General features: G+C 42.8%; 1 protein-coding gene across 1 annotated transcript in view; it reads left to right on the top strand.

The window, feature by feature from the left end:
• The window catches only part of RBM27 (RNA binding motif protein 27), a 219080-nt gene that overhangs the window by 23502 nt on the left and 173918 nt on the right, over window positions 1-21660 (top strand). Inside the window, exons 2-3 of the mRNA XM_073620625.1 lie at window positions 3945-4063; window positions 19622-19758. Coding sequence (XP_073476726.1) covers window positions 3945-4063; window positions 19622-19758 — 256 coding nt within the window. The remainder of the gene's footprint in view (window positions 1-3944; window positions 4064-19621; window positions 19759-21660) is intronic.

The following is a 21660-nucleotide window of genomic DNA, read 5'->3' as shown; positions in this document are numbered from 1 at the left end:
ATCTGCTTCCCCTTTTGGGTGGAGCTCCACTTTAATCTTATCTTATGTTTTACGTCTGTTATAAACATGTTTATATTCAGCTGTGAGTGCACCATAAGGTCAGTAAGCAAACCGCTAAGGATTTATTATTTATTTTATTTTTTAGCAGCAATTTGTGTGACACACACCTAACCCAGATTAGCCCAAGAGATCACTTTGCTACTTCTGAGTCAGCTCCCTACTCATGGGACAGAGGTGAATGTGTCTATTCTTTGTTTAAAAGGAGGCAGACAGGTGACATTTGATGCTTCAATGCTGAACCATAAAATAAATGTGCCCACAGCCTGGCTGTACCGTTTGGCAGATGTGCATAAATCCTAAAACTTTCTTCAGAATTGCCAATTCGTTGACAGATAAACAGTGTATATACAGTGTTTCAATGGTGTGTTTAGCAGTTTACCTGGAGTTCTGCTATGTCCTGCATCACATATTCAAGCTTAGAATAATATGGTATAATACAGCTTGCTGAAAGAGTTCTTATTTGCATGGAAGGTGTGATATGAATAAAGCCAGTGAATTGCTGAGTGATTTTTGACATCCTATCTGGAGTGAAAAGACAGTCCTGGCACCTGAAAACAGAGCACCCTATGTGACCAGCGACTTTTTGGAGCAAATGCTGTACAGGCATGCCCCACTTTAAGTACACTCACTTTACATACACTCGCGAGTAAGGACATACCCGTGAGTGTATGTAAAGTGCCTCTCAAGCTAAAACTGCAGCTGAGTAATCTGTACCCGGATAGTTCAGATTCCCCACTACTTGGAAACACACTCCCTGACCCCCCCCCCCCCAATACAGCCCCTGACACCCCAGAAGTGAAAAAAGGTATTGCTTCACTTTAAGTACATTTTTGGTTTTACATACATGCTCTGATCCCATTTGTGTACTTAAAAGTGGGGTATGCCTACATTTATGTATTCATTTGAGTTCCTAAACACATGGTTGACAAGTGTACTCCTACAAAATGTCAGCCGCCTCCAGCTCGTTCACACTGCAATGCAGTGCGGGAGAGCCATGTTCCTGCACCACATTCTGACCACATCACCCTTTCGATCTGCTGCGTAGGCATTTCAAGTTAACGCATGCCAAATGCAGGTCGCAAACGCGGTGCGTTTGCCTGCACCAAAACGCGTGGTAGAAAAGTACCATGCGATGCAGTTGTTGCACGTTTCAAAAAGTAGTGCATGCACTACTTTTAGCTGTGGTGCGACTTCAGTAGGGCTGAAACAACTAATCGATTAATCGACAACTAATCGATTATGGAATTAATCGATTACTATTTTCATAATCGATTAATCGGCCAGTAACATAATGGGGTTAAAACTAAAATGAGCCCCTTATAGTACAAATAGAGCAAATAATCGCTACTGTAAATATTACTTTCACAGTTCTACAGTAAAAAAAAAATGAACCCCTTACAGTAGTGATTATCTGCTTTTTTTTGTACTATAAAGGGCTAATTTTAGTTTTTTTAACCCCATTATGTTACTAAACGTCTTAGACCTGGTTCACATCTATGTGTTTTTTTGTGCTTTTTGCAGAAACGCACTACATTTCATTTATATGGTTTCCTATGGGACACGTTCTCATCTATGCTTTTTTCAGCCGCTGCGTATTTGGAAAGGGTCAGGGACTTTTTTTTAACGCAAAACGGTGCTTTTTTGGTTCAATATACTTCAGTGGAGATGCTGCAGAAAAGCATGTAATGCATTTTTGCAGCAATTTGTGTTTTTTAATCTGCCCAACAACAAATTGGCCAAAATAAATGTAAAAACACAAATCGCAGCAAAATCACATGTGCTAAAATCAAAACGCACAGCAAAAAGCACTGCAGAAACACATCAAAAGCAAACTGCATAGGTGTGTACGGAGCCTTATGCTGGCCACACGGATCAATTTTTTTCAAACGAGAATATTCAGATGAAAAATCTTTATACATTCGCTGAATAAAAGAACGTTGTTTGAAATTTTCACTTGTTTTTAACATTCTGTTTTTAAAATGAATGTCATTTCTGAACGAAAACCACATCCACTGTCTGAAAATTCCTTTGATTATTTCCAAATTTTCTCGTCACTGTGGTTGAAACGATTAGAAAATCAAACAAACGTTCTTAAAATTACATTTTTTTAAGGAAGACATTCTTTTGGTTTTTTTTTTTGTTTTTTTCTTTAAATAAAAAAAATGTGATCTCTGAGTCTGATATTTACCAGATTCACCCTTTAATAGTATATACAGTATATCTCCTCTAATAGTTTATACAATATTTCCCCTCTAATAGCGCTGCGTAAACTGTTGGCGCTATATAAATCCCGAATAATAATAATAATAATAATAATAATAATAATAATATACAGTATATCTCTCCTCTAATAGTATATACAGTATATCTCTCCTCTAATAGTATATACAGTATATCTCTCCTCTAATAGTATATACAGTATATCTCTCTTCTGTCTGTTATTCTCAGAGTGGATTCAATATTTTGCTCCCAACCATATAGTTGGTTATTTATATTTACCACTGCATATAGTTATTTAAGAATAAATTGCCTTTTTTTAAAACTTTACATATTAACTAAATTATACACCACATTTTTTTTTTTTTTAAGGTTATTAACCGATTAATCGATTAATCGAAACAATAATCGGCCAACTAATCGATTATGAAAATAATCGTTAGTTGCAGCCCTAGACTTCAGCCCATTCAAAATGAATGGGGCAAAAATCGCACGACACAGAACTGCATGTGAAGTGTACAGGAACCACACAGCATTCCTATGCAATTCACATGCAGTTCCTAGTGTGAATGGGCCTTTATTCTGAGACCCCACCCAAATATTTGTCTTCTGATAAATTTCACATATTCTTATCTGATCGTTTTATTGGTTGCATCTAAAGCACTTGAGGTGTCCAAGTCAGGCCTTTTATTTATAGGGACCGTTGGTACTTAAAATGCCCAAATACAATGTACATGGTTTCTGGTTTGTTAGGTTTGGGTGCCTACTACCCTTTCATCTACTATGCTTATTGTAAACCGTGCCTTAGTGATTAGCATTCTTGCTTAGCAGCACTAGGGTTTTTGGTTTGAATCCTAACCAAGACACTACCTGCATGGAGTTTCTTCCTACACTCAAGTGTGGCCCTAGTGTGTACTCGTATGTATATGAGATACCTTTTTTTTTTTTTTTTTTTTTTTTTTTTTTTAAGAGGTTGTACCTAATTATCTGCTCTGTGCAAGAATCTTGCACAGAAACCGTTCCTTACCTCTTTTTCAGTCCTCCGCTGGTGCTGTCTGCTCCCCTTCTCTGAGTGCTCCCTCAGCAAGCCCTGTGCTGAGGAGGTACCCATGCAGGCATGCTCCCAAATCGGCTGTGTGTGTTCATGGATGTACAGCGAGGCTCACTGACATCAGCATCTGCTGCAGCCTGAGTCTCCTGTGAGATGAGGCAGAGGAGAGCGGGAGATCAAGAAAGGACCCGGGTAAGTGTTTTAGAGGCAGGGCAGGGAGCAGGTATTGGTTTTGTACCCTAATGCAGAGAATGATAGAAGGTAAAAAAAAAACTTGTGTTTAGAACCATTGTAAATTTTTTTTTAGGCTCTTTGAAGGTGCAATATGTAAAGAGCTAAAAAAATACTTGTAACAAATAAAATAAGAGTAACGGACCAGTGTGGAGTCTCGCAAGGCTCCCAACTCCTCAATCCCAGAAGTATGCTTACACTTAGGACCTGATGTGCAGTTAACCTACTGATGCAGGCTGTGTGTTGGCACGTTCTGTTCTGACTAGACCCGGTAAGAACAGTAAAGAAACTGTTATGTGTGAAAATGGAAAGAACATATTGGGTAGGATGGAATATTGGATGGTGTTATGCTCACAATGTTCACCTTTTTCCATTCTTATGATAGATGTGATGCAGATCCTACAGCTCTTGCAAATTATGTTATTGCCTTGGTCAAGAAAGACAAGTCAGATGAGGAGCTTAAGGCCATTTGTGCTGACCAGTTGGATGTTTTCCTACAAAAAGGTAAAGGGGTGTGTGTGTGTTGTGTTGTGTTGTGTTTTTAAATGGTATTTCCTTTTAAGTAGCACATTTACCTTTTATAAACCACTGTGTTAGGTGGACATTGAAAGGGTAGCATCACACCAAACAGGTTGTATGCAGGAAGGTGACCTCACTTTGTTCTATAACGGGACGAGAAAGCGATTTCATCTTCCTGGCTGTGCGCTCTGGCAGTGGTGTATTAACCACTTAAGGACCAGAAGATTTGCCCCCTTAATGACTAGGCCATTTTTTGCGATACGGCACTGCGTTGCTTTAAATGACAACTGTGCGGTCGTGCGACGCTGTACCCAAACAAAATTGATGTCCTTTTTTTTTTCCCCCCACAAATAGAGCTTTCTTTTGGTGGTGGTTTTTTTTTTTTTTTTTCTTTATGCTACTCAGTGAATCTTATAAGAGACTTAATCCACCTTATTAGTGTCATCCACGTCCCCTCAATCTTTTCACATCATTGTAGCTTAATTAACAAGTATCCAAAACATTTATTATCGAAAGAAAGTAAAAATACATAAGAGGAGGAAGCGTATAAGGTTCAGACTCAAGGACTAACCCTTATCTTATTGCCTCTACCCTGCCCCATGTATATCCCCAAACCCCACCCCTCCCCCACTACCCCCCACCCCCTCCCTCCCACTCTCCACCCTCCCCCATCATCCGTGCACCTCTGGCCAACTTTATTCTCTTAGTTAAATCTAATTTTTAGTCCCTCAGAAATACTCCACTGTTTTTTAAATTCTTTCCAACACTGCCAGATGTTGTTCTCTCCCATTGTGTCGCCTTCTATCTCGTAGTTCTCTTCCTCCATCAGGCGAATACCTTCCACTTCGTTGACCCAGTCCCATATTGATGGGGTTTCTACCTTCTGCCACTTTTTTGGTATAGATTTTTTTGCCGCATTAAGCAAGTGTGGTACCAAAGACTCTTTATACTTTTTAATCTCCCCTTCTATTGCATGATGTAATACCATCCAAGGATCAGCTTTTACTTCTACCTTTGTTATTTCCTTAATGAACCCCAATATTTTTTCCCAGTATTTTTTAATTTCTGGGCAGTTCCACCATACATGAGCCATATTGCCCACTCCTTTACATCCCCTCCAACACGCCGTTGTCTTATCTCTTTGATATTTACATGTTTTATCAGGAGTATCATACCACCCTGTCAAAATTTTGTAGTTCATTTCAGCGACATTGGTGTCGATCGACGAACGATGTGTCAGTTCCAACATTTTCCTTAAAGTGTTATGCCGCGTACACACGGTCGGACTTTTCGTCTACAAAAGTCCAACGGACGCCGACGGACTAAAGCTGGCTGGTAATCCGATCGTGTGTGGGCTTCTCCGGACTTTCAGCAGACTTTTTCAGCCTCAAATCCGACGGACTTTAGATTTGAAACATGCTTCAAATCTTTACGTCGTAACTACGACGGACCCCGAAATCCGCTCGTCTGTGTGCTAGTCCGACGGACAAAAACCCATGCTAGGGCAGCTATTGGCTACTGGCTATGAACTTCCTTATTTTAGTCCGGTGTACGTCATCACGTACGAATCCGTCGGACTTTTGTGTGGTTGTGTGTAGGCAAGTCCGTTCGTTAGAAAGTCTGCTGCAAGTCTGCTGCAAGTCCGCCGAAAGTCCGCAGGAAGTCTGTCGGACAGGCTGTCGGACTTTTGTAGACGAAAAGTCCGACCGTGTGTACGCGGCATTACTATCTATCTGCAATCCCAATTCTCTTTCCCACTTTATGATGTACGGAGGCACCTCCAGCCTACCCGCCTTCAGCCCCATTCTGTAGATTTTAGATATTATACCCTTCGTATTGCTTGCCAGACACAGCCTCTCCAACTCTGAGAGCTCTTTTCCGGACCTTATTGGCCGTGGCAGGCTTTCAACAAAATGACTTAGCTGGAGGTATCTCCATTCATCTATCGCCCAAGCTTCTCTATTGTGCTTCAATTCGTGAAACGGAACAATCTTTCCCTCTTTTATTATGTCTCTTAACTGCGCGTTTTCTTTCTTAATCCAATGACCACCTATTATAATTTTCCCCGGTGCGAAGTAATCATTTTCCCTCAGTGACATTAATGGAGAATTAAATGTCTTGTTTATTTGTTTATATATTGTGTCCCATGCTCCTATAACCACCTTCGTCAGTGTGTGTGTGCTTCCGTCTAAAAATCTGTAATGTGGGGGATTCCAAATTATGTGCCCTAAATGTGTCTTACTTAATTTATTTTCTATATTAACCCATCTCTTGTGTTTATTATCTCTGACCCACTCAATCGCTCTCGACACCAATATTGCCTTATAATATCCCTGGATGTCAGGAACCGCCAAGCCTCCTTTTTTTTTTCCTGTTTTATGATATTAAAAGAGACTCTGGCCCTTCTGCCCTTCCAAACTGTTTTTATTATAATTGAATTAAGTTTTTTAAAATAGAACTGAGGTATTGCCAATGGAAGGATCTGTAGCTTATAGATAATTTTTGGCAACAGGGTCATTTTTATAGCATTAATGCGGCCAAACCACGAAAGAGGTTTGGCCATTATCCTTTTACTCTCAGCTTTTATTTCACTGAGTAATGGGATGAAGTTTAGTTTATACATTTTCCCTAATGAGTTTGCTAACTTTATGCCTAAATAGTTTATTTCTTTTTTCCATATAAATTGAAATTCTTTTTTCAACTTACTTTCTTCTATTTTGTCTATGTTAATATTCAGTATTTCGGATTTTGCCAAATTTATCTTAAAGTTGGACACCTCCGCATACTGTCTAAGCACTTTTAAGACATTTGGCATTGTGACTCTAGGGTTGGCTATGAAGAGCAGCACGTCGTCGGCGAATGCCGCGACCTTATGCTCCTCATCTCCAACCCAGAATCCACTTATGTCCGGGTCCTCTCTAATCACCGCGAGCAAAGGCTCCAGGGAAAGAACAAAGAAGGGGGGACAGGGGACAACCCTGCCTTGTCCCGTTTTCCATTTCAAAGGTGGCTGAAGAGGACCCATTGATTTTTATCGCGGCCGTAGGGTGATTATACAAGGCACGGATCCATCCCATCATCCTCGGACCAAATCCCCGATGTTCAAGGGTTTGGAACAGGAACCCCCAGTCCACTCTGTCAAACGCTTTTTCTGCGTCAATAGACAAGAGTAGACCTGGGGGTCCCCTATCCTTGATATTCTGCAGGAGGAGGAGAGTACGCACCCCATTGTCCCTACCTTCTCTTTTTGGGGTAAATCCTACTTGGTCCGGGTGTATCCATTCGCTCATCCCTTCTTTCAACCGGTTAGCTTAAACTCTAGCATACAATTTAACATCTGTATTAATCAACGATATTGGCCTATAGCTAGAGCAGATCATAGCATTTTTCCCTTCTTTTGGGATAACCGTAATCTCAGCTTTCAACACCTCCCTACCTAGCTCAAACTCCGTGCCCAGCCCGTTCATATATTCGCAGAGTCTAGGGGTTAGTATATCTTTGAATTTTTTATAATAAAGGGAGGTGAATCCATCAGGACCCGGACTTTTCCCCGGAGCTGACTCTCCCAATGCTATATTAATCTCTTCAATCGTTATAGGTCTTTCTAAGTCATCCTTACAGTTCTCCGTGATTTTAGGGAGATTTGCTTTTTTCAAAAATTCTCCTACCTTTATTTTGTGGGATCTATCCTGGATTTTATTTTTCCCAACTGTATACAAATCCTTATAAAAATTCCTGAAGGATTCCCCTATTTCGTTTGTTGTATACACCATATCTCCTTTACTATTTTGAATTCTTTCTATATAGTTTCTAGCTTTCTTTCTCCGCATAATTTTGGCCAGAAGCCGGCTACTCTTATTCCTACCCCGATATCTTTCTTTTGCTACTTTAAGGAATACTTTTTTTTAGTTCTTCTCTTTTAAGGATTACATTTTGGTACACCCTCTTTTCCTGGCCTAGCCCTTTCTTATGCTCCTGCTCCAGTTGATATAGATCTTCAGTTAGTTTTTTGATTTCTTCCCTTGTTTCCCTTTTCTTCCTTGCTCCCAATTTTATTAGGATCCCCCTAATATAGGCCTTATGGGCCTCCCACAGGGAGGACCCGGCGATCTCTCCTGTATCATTTGTTAGAAAGTATTGTTTTAATTCCTGTTCTACAATTCTTATGTTTGTTTCATCCTGTATTAGGTCTTCGTTTAATCTCCACGCTAATGGGATTCTTTGGGTACTAGAGACATACAATTCCATACTAACTGGGGCATGATCCGACAATGTTATGGCCCCTATTTTGGGTTCTACAGCTCTATCAAGAAGTGAGTGGTCAATCCAGATGTAGTCGATCCTAGAGTACGTCCCGTGCACTGGGGAGTAGAACGAGTAATCCCTCACTTTAGGATTCATTATCCTCCATAAGTCCACCAGTTGACAGGAGTGAAACTTCCTTTGTAATTTTCTCAGGCTCCCGTTCATCTTCCCCAGTGCACGCGACGTACTATCTACCTCCGGATCCATGCAGAGGTTTAGATCCCCCATCAGAACCACACCCCCCTTTTTAAACTCCATTAGTTTTTCCAATATGCTTATTAAGAAACCGCTAGTCTCCTTGTTTGGGGCATATACATTAGCCAGTGTTCATTGCCATCCCTCGAGGGAGCCTTTCAAAAAGATATACCTTCCACCCGGGTCAATTATTCTCTCCTCCTCTTTAAAATTCACCCCTTTTGCTATTCCTATTGCTACTCCTCTCGCCCTTTTAGTGAGTGAGTCCCCATAGTACCAGTTTGGAAAAGCTTTTGACCACAACTTAGTACTATTGCCGTATGTCAAGTGGGTTTCTTGAAGAAACACCACCTCCGCTTTATATCTCCCCAGTTCCTCCAAGATCTTATGTCGTTTCCCGGGCGTGTTGAGACCTTTGACATTGTAGGTCATAAAATTTAGCTTCCTCCTCTCATTACGTTTTTCTTAGCTTGAGGCCTGTTAACAGTAGATTTTTTTTCCTTTTTTTTTCCCTTTTCCCCTTCTTTTCCTCTTCCCTTCCTTCCTTCCCCTATCTTTAACCCTGTGCACAGATTACTTTCCCTCCCCCTCTCCCATCCCTCTCGGCCACCCTTTGGCCCCCCATTCGCCCCGCGCCATGGATACCATAGAGCGTAGCAAATCTTTTTTTTTTTTTTTGAGGTGAGATCTCGAGCGTGCCCCCTACCCCCTCCTGCATGATGGTACTAGCAGGGAGGAGTAGGCCGGCGTCCACATTGGCTTTCCACTGCCCCATCCCCCCTCCCCCAGAGTGACCTCTTACAATTCTTTCTTATATCCCCCTTTCTTACGACCAGCTCACCTCCACACCCCCCCCCACCTCCCCCCCCCCCCCCCCAATTAGGTCCGATTACTCTTCCTCCCAACCCGGCAGGTTTGGTTCTTGTATGTCCAGTCTGTCGCAAAAATCTTTCAATTCTTCGGGGAACCTTAATCTTGCTGACCTTCCGTCTTTGTAGCCCATTAGACAAGCTGGGAACCCCCAATTGTATTTTACGTTTTGATCTCTCATCTGGGTTAGCAAAGGTTTCAGAAGTCTTCTCCTTGCTAGCGTTTCAGGCGCAAGGTCTGTGAACACCTGGATCTCCGATCCTTCAAATTTTAAAGGGGGCTTGGATCTCAATTTAGATAGAATTGTCATTTTATCTTCAAAGAAACTAAATCTGATTATCACATCTCTAGGCCTCTGAGCTTCTCTGTTGTATAATCTTCCCACTCGATGGATTCTTTCTATCTTGGGGAACCCTACCGCCCCCTCTCCAAAGAGTGGGCCCAAAATTATGGATGCGATCTTCCTCAGATCTTCTTCCTTATTTTCTGGAACGGAGCGGAGTCTTAAGTTTTGTCTTCTGTCCCGATTTTCTTGATCCTTGATCTTGTAAAGAATTTTCTTCTGGTTTTGTTTTGAGATTTTTAATTGCTCTTTCAAGTTACTCATCTCCAGCTCTAATTCCTCTGTTCTTTTCTCCGTTGTTTCTACCCTTTCCAGAAGGCTCCCAAGATCTGCTCTCACCAGACCTATTTCTGATTTTATTGCATTCTCCATCTTTTGGAACATGTCGGTCAGTTCCCCTTTAGAGATAATCTGGACACTCATTCTACTATCTTCCCCCCGACTCCTTTCCGTCTCGCCTTCCATAAAGGAAGTCTCTCTTGATTGCGTCATCCTTTCTTCACCTTTGTTTGGGATTTCCCTTTTTTCCCTCTGTCCTTGATCCTTCTTGAGCGTCCAGATCCCCTCCTCTTGGGCTAGCTCCTTGGGACATATATTGTTTTATTGTGCTGCAAGAGGTCTTATCTTTCGGGGTTTTAGATGCTCCCCCCTTTCCTGCCTTGGCTGCTGCTTTATTCATCCCTCCCTTCTTCCTTGCCCCTCTCGTTTGTACCCCCGTTTTACTTCAGCCTAGCCCCTCCACCCGTGGGAGAGTCTTCCCGATATGGAAGAGAGAAAAAAAAAAAACCCCCGGGAAAGAGGGGGGGGGGTATTCTTAAGCCCGAGAGGGCCCTTAAACCGCTCAAACCCCAGACTCCGGTCCGCCTGTCCCTCCCCTTGCAACAGACAGAATGTACCAAGGGATAGCGGTTTTATATCTAGCAGTAACAATTATGTTTCCTTCACATTATAGTTATTAAGAGATGATATAGCAGCTCTCCAGTATGTACAGGACACTATACACTTTTGCTCATTCACAGTGTCCCTTCACCATGTCCCTTTTTTCTGCATTTAGTTGTGTGGAATTTCCTCTAGTTTAAATCATCAGCAGTAACACATTCGTATATCTTTACTTTCACATGTCCCCTTCTGCTCACCTCTATTTTGCTTCCTGTTCGACTCAAGCAATAGACTTCCAGAGGGGGGAGACAGAACACACACACAAGAAAACCAAATTGCCTGCACTTTACCAGTTTCCTGGGGTTCTCGTCATAGGGTTGCACTTCATTTTACCGGAGTCTCGCTCAGAAGGGGTGTAGGGGGGGGGGGGGAGACAGAGATGAGCCCGACCTCCCTCCCGCGCTCGCCGTCTGGCGCTTTGCCTGTCTGCTCAGACACCTCTCCTTCTCCCTTCTCAGGTTAGATCGGCGGCGGCGGTATGCAGCGGTGTGCGGAGACCTGTCCTCCTCCTCTCAGGTCCACTCGTCCGCCACTTCCGGGAGTCTGCCTTCCTGTCCTTCGGCCGTGTCAGATCTTCTCATCACGGCTCAGCACTCTGGGGGGGAGGAGACGAGCGGCAAGGAGCTCAGGAGCGCCAGCTGACACGCTCTGATCTCTCCCTCCGTGACGGGCGTTACGTCCTCCCGCCCATCACGACCGCTTTTGGTGGTATTTGATCACCTCCTGCAGTTTTTATTTTTTGCGCTATAAACAAAATAAACAAAAGAAGCGACAATTTTGAAAAAAAATCAATTTTTTACTTTTTGATTTATCCCCGAAATTTTTTTTTTTTTTTCTTTTTTTATAAACAAATTTCTTCATCAGCTTAGGCCAATATGTATTCTTCATATTTTTGGTATAAAAAAAAAAAATCGCAATAAGCGTATATTGATTGGTTTGCGCAAAAGTTATAGCCTCTACAAAATAGGGGATATATTTATGGCATTTTTATTTGTTTTTTTACTAGTAATGACTGTGACATGCGATTCCCTTTCTTCTTCCTTCCTTCCTTCCTTCCTTCCTTCCTTCCTTCCTTCCTTCCTTCCTTCCTTCCTTCCTTCCTTCCTTCCTTCCTTCCTTCCTTCCTTTTTTTTTTTTTTTTTTTTGCGGGATTTCAGCAGACAGATCGGACACTTTTGACACTTTTGGGATCATTGACATTTATAGCCACTGATTACTGTATAAATGTCACTGGCATGGAAGGGGTTAACACTAGGGTGCGATCAAGGGAGTTAAGTGTGTTCCCTGGGAGGTGTTGCAAACTGCATGGGGGCTGGGCTGACTGGAGAAGGCGTGAGATCATTGTCCTTAATCACTAGGAACAGACAATTTCTCTCCTCCCCTGACAGAACAGGGATCTGTTTGTTTACACTGACAGATCCCCATTCTGCCTGTCTCTGGAGCGATCGTGGATGGCCAGTGGACATTCAGTCTGCCGGTCCCGCTGGTTGGCTCCCCCACTAGTGAATGTGTGCATGTGCCCGACGTACACTGACAGCGATTCGTGCAGGGGTGCCAGCTTGCCGTAGTACAGCTGTGGCGGGCGGTCTGTAACTAGTTAGTCACAAAAGTGAATGGACACAATTGCAAGTCCTTTGGCAGTTAAAACAGTTGACCTACAATATTTGATACTCAGCTGTGTATTTAGTCGTTTGCCTGGATTTCTTTTCAGGTGTTCAGTATAGAAATGCAACACTCCCAAGTCCGTTTGTGCTTTTAGATTTTTTTGTGTTCCCCATATACCAGTTCAGCACATTTTCTAGCAGTATACCGATGCACAGTCACAGAGAAATTCCTGCACAACCAGGATAGCAGAAAATCTTTTATTTTTGTCATTAAAAAAAAAAAAAAAAAATCTGTCTGTCTTTTCATGTTAAATCCTAAGTCCTTCCTTTTCCTGTCTAACATCGGTGATGAGTCCTTATGTAGTGATGCATGAGCACTAGAGCTGCACGATTAATCATTAAAGAAATCGTGATTGTGATTCAAACCGCCCCCCAAGGTTTTAATACAGCATTTCCCAGATTCATGATAAACAAGTGCAGAGCCTTACTCTGCTCAGAGCTGTCAAGCATTTGCGGAGGGTTTTTATTTATTTTTTTTTATCAACCGTGATCTAGAGAAACAATGTATCTCTCAGTACTTTTTGATCAAAGGAATGAACTTTCGTCTGTAAATGAGGTCAGTTTAAAGACTAAACTTTTTTTGACACTTGTTGCTTACAAGTTAAAATCTATTTTCTTTATCGTACATCACGGGATACAGAGCCATAGTAGTTACTATGTGGGTTATAGGCCACCTTCAGGTAATGGACACTGGCACACCCTAAGACAAGAAGTCCACTCCCTATATAACCCCTCCCACTTCTGGGAATACCGCCAGTGTCTTAGATGTTGGTCACGAGTAAAGATGTGCAGTGCTGAGCTCCACTGGAACATTCCTTGCTGGGGTAGACTATGCAACCGGATCCATTCAAAGTGTCTTTTCAGGCCGAATTGAATGGTACCCGGGCCTCGTGGCGGAAGAAACAAGGTTTAGCCCATAACGCTTCTCTTTTTAGAGACCTGGACCCCGGGATCCAGTGCTTTCGTTTTTTCAGCCATAAAGTTTTCCTGGCGGGGGGTGCTTTACGGGTCCAGGATCCCCCGATAAAAAAGGACCCCGGTTCCTGAAGGTTTTTTAATGGAGCCCACCGTGAGGGGTGAAGATTGGGTCTGTTGGTTTCACCACAGAATCCCTGCGGAATGAAAGGTAAGTGGAGATTTCTAAGGAATTTTAAATTCTCTTATGAATTGTCTCCTTTTAAAGAGTAAATGTTGTCATGCCTAGAAGTCACCACTGGCGTATAGAGCACGTACCTTTTCATGCTTTCCGCAGATCACTCTGTAATCAGCAGTAGCTGCAGACTTCCCTCCGGCGAGCAGTCCCACACCTCCGGTAAAGTGTTGGGGGGGGATTTTTTCCTAAAACGCCCCCTACCTGGACAGAAGCTCTCTCTGGATAGAAGGGGAAGCCAGAAACGATCGGCGGATGCAGCTCCATTTTCCACCGCCTGCACGGCGGTTTGTCACGACCTACTCGCCCTCGCCCACACACGCACGTGTCGATCCCGTCAGATTGGAGGACCCGCGCTCGCGTGGGAAACTTTTTTTTTTTGAGGAGGGAGGGGGGCGCGGTATATGGAGGGGGCGTGGTGTTGGCTTGCGGCAACGTCCAGCGTGGGAGTACTTTTAAAAAAGCTCTATTTTGCTGTCTGCAACTGTCGGAGGGACACGAGTAAAAAGGGGACATGTAGGTGGTGACACAGGCATTACCTTGGCACATTTACTAAAGCACCAGGCTGAGCACTAATAGCAGCAGCAGTTACTGGACTATTTGCTCAAGCAGTGGGTGCAATTTCTTCTGGTAGTACCTCTGCATTTGTGCATCGGGCTATGGTCAGAAGGGGAGGTAAAAACACCCCAAAAAAGGGCTGAAGTGGGACTCCTTCAAGCTCTAAAAAGCCTAAACTCATCTCTACAATGGCATCCTCCCCTGAGAGATCTGAAGTGGCTGGTCAGAGTGAGCCATCAGGGCCGTCAAATGTCTATATTACTGAAGAGGTTTTTTATGCAGCCATGATAGGTTTGGAAGATAGGTTAGCGGCTTCAATCGCATCCCGGTGTGGGACAAAACGCGACGGGTCCCCTTCCATTACCCAGGACCCTCAAACTGAAGATCTCTGGGTGGGGGAAGATGTATTTCCTTCAGGGGACCATGCAGAGGATGATGACTCCTCTTCTGAGGGGTCAAATGCGGAAGGATCAGCTTCACAATCTGATAGATTGTTGGTGCAATCTTTTACTCCTTAAGCTGTGCATGCCTTTCCTGTCCATTCATTGCTGGAAAAGCTTATGTATTCTGAGTAGGATCACCCAGATGAGCATTTTTTTTCCTCCTAAAAAGTTTTCAACACTTTATCCTATGGAGGAGAAATTTACTAAAAAGTGGGAAATACCAGCAATTGACGCTGCTATATCCTCTGTGAATAAAAGTTTGACTTGTCCGGTAGACAATGCTCAAATGCTTAAAGATCCAACGGACAAAAAGTTGTAATTCCTATTAAAAAACACTTTTTTTTTTTTTCTCTGGCAGGTTCAGTGACTCAGCCTGCGCTAGCAGCAATTGGTTTGTCAATCCTTGAGAGACCAGTTTAAACAGGTGCTCAAGGTTATTCTCAAGGTTATTCCTGATCAGCAGGCCCAGGATTTAGCCGAACCACCCAGTGGCGTTATGTTTTGCAATAGACGCCATGAGAGATTCTATTCTTCAGGCCTCGCGCCTTAAGCTTGGGCTATTGCATATGCGTAGAATCTTATGGTTGAAAAATTGGTCAGCCCAGGCACCATGCAAAAAGCTCCTAGCTAGTTTTCCTTTTCATGGTGAACGGCTGTTTGGGTATGATTTGGATAAATACATCCAAAGAATTCTTGGTGGAAAAAGCACTCCCCTTTTTGGCTCCTTCAGTGCCAGGGGCATCTGCCTCCAGGCAGTCATGACGGCCTCCGCCATCAGGGTCAAGAAGTAAACCTCAGGGTCAACCCCAGGGACAAAAAAAGTAATGGGGAGGAAACCTACAAAACAAAATACTAAAGCCTCCTTATGAAGGGGCGCCCCCACTCGAGTGGGGGGGAAGACTTCTGCAATTCTCAAGGGTCTGGCAGGAAGAGTGTCGAGACCAATGGGTGACTTCTTCAATAGCTCTAGGGTACAAGCTAGAGTTCCGACAGTCCCCGTCTCCTTGTTTTCACAGATTAAACGTTCCCAAGGATCCAGAGAAAAAGAAGTCTTTCAGGCATTGGACCATCTTTTGTCTCAAAAAGTGATCTCGTTGGTCCCCATGCAAGAGCAGGGATTGGTGTTTTATTCAAACCTTTTCACAGTGCTAAAACCAAATGGAAATGTCAGACCCATTCTGGATCTCAAAGATCTAAACCGGTTCCTGAATATCCGCTCTTTCCGCATGGAGTCAATCCGATCAGTAGTCTCCATCCTACAAGGAGGAGAACTTCTGGCGTCAATTGACGTCAAAGATGCATACCTCCATGTGCCGATTTTCCCCGTTCAACAGAAATATCTACGCTTCGAGGTAGAAAATCTTCATTTTCAGTTTGTAGCTCTGCCTTTCTGTCTAGCTACTGCACCTCGAGTGTTTACAAAAGTCCTGGCCCCTCCTCTAGCCAGATTTAGGGTCCAAGGTATAACGATTATAGCGTACCTAAAAGATCTACTCTTGATAGACCAGTCGGTAGCTCACTTAGAACAAAGTATGATCACCACAGTCAAATGCCTGGAATACCTAGGTTGGATTCTCAATCTAGAGAAATCCTCCTCCTTAAAACCATCAAGGAGATTCGAATACTTGGTTGCCATAAAGGAACTGTGATTCAGGTGGTCAAGGCAAAGAAGAATCCTTCCATTCGACTTTGCATGAGGTTGTTGGGAAAGATGGTGGCTTCGTTTGAGGCCGTTCCTTATGCTCGGTTTCATTCGAGGCTGCTGCAAAACAATATCCTATCAGCTTGGAACAAGAAGGTCTACGCGCTAGATTTTCCAATGCGTCTGCCTCCAAGGGTGTGCCGGAGCCTCAGGTGGTGGTTAATAACCAAGAATGTGCAGAAGGGAAAATCCTTCCCACCAGTTACCTGGAAGGTGTTAACAGATGCCAGCCTTTCAGGTTGGGGAGCAGTCCTGGAAGAGGCGACTGTCCAAGGGAAATCAGAAATGACTTTGTCCATCAACATTCTAGAGATTCGGGCAGCACGCTTGGCCCTGAGGGCCTGGACGCTCAGGTTATGGAATTGTCCTGTCAGGATCCAATCCGACAATGCCACAGCAGTGGCCTATATCAATTACCAAGGGGTCACGAAGTCGTGCAGCCCAGAGAGAGGTGAATCATATCTTAAATTGGGCAGAAAACAATGTACCTTGCCTATCGGCAGTCTTCATTCCGGGAATAGAAAATTGGCAGGCGGACTACTTGAGTCGCCAGCTGTTGTTCCCGGGAGACTGGGCCCTTCACCCCGATATCTTCCTGGAAATATGCCAGAGATGGGGGGGATCCTGGACGTAGATCTGTTTGTGTCCAGGTTCAACAAAAAGATCGACATCTTTGTGTCAAGAACAAGGGATCCACTAGAATGTGGAACAGATGCCTTGGTGTTCCCATGGAATCAGTTCTCAGTGATTTATGCATTCCCTCCTATTCGGCTGCTTCCGCGATTTCTTCCCAGGGTCAAGCAGGAAGGGAAGTCTGTGATTCTTGTGGCCCAGAAGATCCTGGTATGCGGAGATCATAAGAATGGCGGTAGGGGAACCATGGACCCTACCACCACGTCCAGACCTTCTCTCGCAAGGTCTGGTATTCCATCCTACCTTACCAACGCTAAATTTAGCGGTTTGGCTATTGAGACCCACATTCTGAAGAAGCGTGGGCTATCAGGTTCTGTGGTATCTACCTTGATTAATGCAAAGAAACTGGCCTCCAGAATCAATATATTAGAGTCTGGAAGACATATGTCTCCTGGTGTGAATCCAGGGGTTGGCACCCCAGGAAGTATGTCATGGGTAGAATCTTTGACTTTCTGCAGATGGGGTTAGAGATGAAGCTGGCCTTGAGTACTAGCAAAGGTCAGGTCTCGGCCTTATCGGTATTGTTTCAACGACCACTTGCTTTGCATTCTTTGGTTTGTAGTTTTATTCAGGGGGTAATACGGCTTAATCCCCCGGTTAGATCACCCCTGAACCCTTGGGACTTGAATTTAGTGCTGTCGGCGTTGCAGAAACAGCCTTTTGAGCCGATACGGCATATTCCCTTGGTCCTTTTGACAAGGAAACACATTTTTCTTTTAGCCATATCTTCTGCAAAAGGGTATCAGAATTGGCTGCTCTTTCTTGTAAAGAGCCATATTTAATTATCCACAAGGATAAGGTAGTATTTCGTCCTCATCCTAAATTTCTACCGGAGGTAGTGTCAGGTTTTCATTTAAACCAGGACTTTATTCTGCCTTAATTTTTTCCAGAACCCTGTTCTACGGAAGAGAAATCACTACATTCTCTGGATGTGGTGAGAGCAGTCAAAGTCTACTTGAAGGCGAATGCTCAGATTCGAAAAACGGATGTTTTTTGTTTGTGTTGCCTGAAGGTCCTAAAAGATGACAGGCAGCATCAAAATCTATTTCTAAATGGATTCGGCAAGTAATTGTTCAAGCTTATTGTTTGAAGAGGAAGTTTCCATCTGCTCAAATCAAAGCGCACTCCACTAGGGCTGTTAGTGTTTCGTGGGCAGTGCATCACCAAGCCTCCATGGCTCAGATCTGCAACTTGGTCTTCAGTCCATACATTTACCAGATTCTATCAGGTGGATGTAAAAAAGCTTGAGAATATTTTGGGCATAGTGTGCTGCAGGCAGCAGTATAAGTCCTTTAGTCTCATGGTGCCCTACTTTTGTTGCGTCTCCCTCCCCTGTTGGCATTCTTCTGGGACATCCCACATAGTAACTACTATGGCTCTGTGTCCCATGATGTACGATAAAGAAAATAGTATTTTTATAACAGGTTACCTGTAAAATCCTTTTCTTGGAGTACATCACGGGACATAGAGGTCCCTCCCCTCTTCTAATACACTTATATTGCTTTGCTACAAAAACTGAGGTACTCCCTGTAGTGGGAGGGGTTATATATGAAGTGGACTTCTTGTCTTGGGGTTTGCCAGTGTCAATCACCTGAAGGTGGCCTATAACCCACATAGTAACTACTATGGCTCTGTGTCCCGTGATGTACTCCAAGAAAAGGATTTTACAGGTAAGCTGTTATAAAAATACTATTTTTTGCTAGAAAATTACTTAGAACCCCAAAATATATATTTTATTTTAGTAGAGACCCTGCAAGATAAAATGGAGATTGTTGCAATATTTTATGTCAAACTGTATTTGCAAACCCAGGCCAGTGTGATGATGCACACTGGGGGGGGGGGTTGGAGGAACCTTACAGAAAGTGGGTTGTCACTAGAAGTCGTTTAAGCTGGATGAGGAACAGCTCTGAACTATGAAGCAGTAAGTCTATAGGACAGTGGAGGGAGAGATGAGTATTGCATGAAAGCCGTGTTGTGTGTTGTTGTGTTTTTTTTTTTTTCGGCATTATAATTTTTTATTTAGAATCTGAAGTTGGTCTTTAAAGCATTTTAGAGAATATACTTGGTATATGGTTGGCTATGAAACCAAAATTAAGGGATTAATGAACAGGTTGTTATGTGTAACTATATAGGTCTTCTAATGTTTGAGTGGGTGTGTGGTTTCATTCTTGTTAAAATAGCTAAGAACAGAGCAAAACCAATGAGAGCTTGTATTCCTGATTGTGTTATTGCAATAACAAAGATTTTCTGCTATTATGATTTTCAGTAATCTTTCTGTGGTGTGTGGTTTTTGTTAGTGTTTTTTTTTTTTTTTTTGTTTGTTGTTTTTTTTCGGCCCAAGCATGCTGATAACTCTGACCTATTTCAGCACAAACCTATTAAGGCTTCATGTACACAAAACCTAGTTTGACCGCGGAAAATGTAAAGCCACAATCGCACCGTGATTTTGCCACAACTTGCGGTCAAAATGTAATAATGATGGTAAACAGGACTAATGGAGAGGGTGAATCTCCATAAAGGGGACACAGACAGCAATAAAAACTGACACGCTTTCCAATCCCGCGCCACTCTATCCAAAACTAAAAAAAAAAAAAAAAAAAGTTTTGCCTTTTTAATTTTACTTTTAAAAGCTAAAAATAAATGATCAGACCTTTTTTTTTTTTTTTTTTAAATTTTATTAGAGACAAATGATTTTGTGGATAAACTCTTTGAAAGCCTGAGCACGGGAAGCTACCTTCCTCCAGAAGAATCCATAAAAGCTGAGGAAAGAGAGGAAGCTTCTGAGTGTCGTCATATGCCTATGCCAGGTTCTCTGCAGGTGAGGGTTCAATTGATAAAAAATATTTTCTATTGATGTTAACTAGAGCGGTGTTTCTGAAAGTTCTTCTCTTTTTAAGTTAAGGCATGCTTCAAAACTTTGCACAATCTCAAAGCACTCCATTCTAAAATGTAAAAAAACAAAACTTAGGCCTCATGCACACAGGATGTTAAAATAACCTTATGAAAATGCCAGTATCTTTGCAGTGATTATTTTTTTTTTTTTTTTTTTAACTTTTTTCAGTGTTTTTGCAATAGCGTTTTTTAGCGTTTATTAGCAGTTTTTAGCGTTTTTCCGCGTTAGCTTTTTTTTTTTTTTTTTTTTCATGGATCAAAAACGTTAAACGTTGGTGAGTGATGTTTTTGAGCGTTTATCAGCGTTAGAGCGTTTTTACAGCTGAAAAACGTCTCTCAGAACCCACTAGTCCTGTTTTTTTTTTACAGCTTAAAAACGCCTATGCCATTTGCAGCTCAAAAACGCCTAGGTGGGCATGAAGCCATAGACTAACATAGACAGGCATTTTTAAGCTGCAAAAAAATGCTCAAAAAAGCGGCTGTAAAAACGTCCGTGTGCACGAGGCCTAATAGTTTACATATTGCAGTAGCAGCCACACATATAGGACACCCAGCATTAGAGGTGGTTTTACAAAGCAATATATACACTTTCACACTGGTACTGAATAGTATTTCTCTCTCTCTCCCTCACTCTAACGTGACCTCAGTGCTGACAGAGGAGTAGGGGGGGACAAATCGGAATGCTGTGCAGGTGCCCACGTCCTCTTTGTCAACCAATAACAATAGAGGTTGTTTGAGAACTGTGTGGGCCAACAAACGGTGCTCTAAGTTGTAATGCTGCTCAATAGAAACCTGTGGCTTTGTGTAACAAAAAGGCAGATTTGATCCACTTACTTTAGGTACATTTTTTAACATTTTGCTAAGGCACTTCTGTGGACTCCAGGGTGCCATGGCACTTTGGTTCAAAAAGGTTACGCTAGAGCACTCTGGACCTCCCTTTTCTTATAGGGAATTGCGTAGGAAAAAAAACCCCGATGCCTCTTATATTTATGGTCCATATAGGCAAATATCTAAAGTAACCAGTCTAAGATGACAGGAGATAATACCAAAGTAATAGAAATGATAATTGACCACTTGACCTCCAGAAGATTTTGGGAAGGGTATAAAATCTAGGGCAAACAAGGGGTTAAATGTGTGCTTAAAGTGCTTGGTGCATTTTACTGTGTGCTGTCACTCTTCGCTGATCGGTGGGTGCCAGCAGTCAATCCTTGGCCGCTACCTGCTGATTGGCTTGTGCTGTGACTAATCAGGAAGTGCTGGATCACGTACTAGATACATGATCCAGTGCAGGAGAGCTGCTCTGCTGCCATACTCCTCCATGCGGCAGTTGGCAAGCGGTTAAAGGGGTTGTAAACCCTCATGTTTTTTTTCACCTTAATGCATCCTATGAGCAAGATATAAGTAAAGTATTGAGAGCAGTATAGAGGTTTGCGGGGGACATAAATACAATGGAGATAATTTATACAGTATCTCACAAAAGTTAGTACACCCCTCACATTTTTTTGTAAATATTTTATTATATCTTTTCATGTGACAACACTGACTGCCGGTTCACACAGGGGCAACACGACTTGCAGGACGGCTCAGAGGCGACCTGCACACGACTTCAGCAGCGACTTGCAAAACGACTTCTGTATAGAAGTCAATGCAAGTCGCCTGAAGTTGCCCCAAAAGTAGTACAGGAACCTTTTTCTAAGTCGGAGCGACTTGCGTCGCTCCTATTAGAACGGTTCCGGAGTACAGAACGGGAAGCGACTTGTCAGGCGGTTAAGTCGCCTGACAAGTCGCCCCTGTGTGAATCGGGGCTTAAGAAATGACACTTTGCTAC

The sequence above is a fragment of the Aquarana catesbeiana genome, linkage group LG03 (genome assembly GCF_042186555.1).
Source record: "Aquarana catesbeiana isolate 2022-GZ linkage group LG03, ASM4218655v1, whole genome shotgun sequence".
Taxonomy (NCBI): Eukaryota; Metazoa; Chordata; class Amphibia; order Anura; family Ranidae; genus Aquarana; species Aquarana catesbeiana.
Note: the sequence above shows the minus strand (reverse complement) of the source record. Positions and strands in the feature narration are given on the sequence as shown.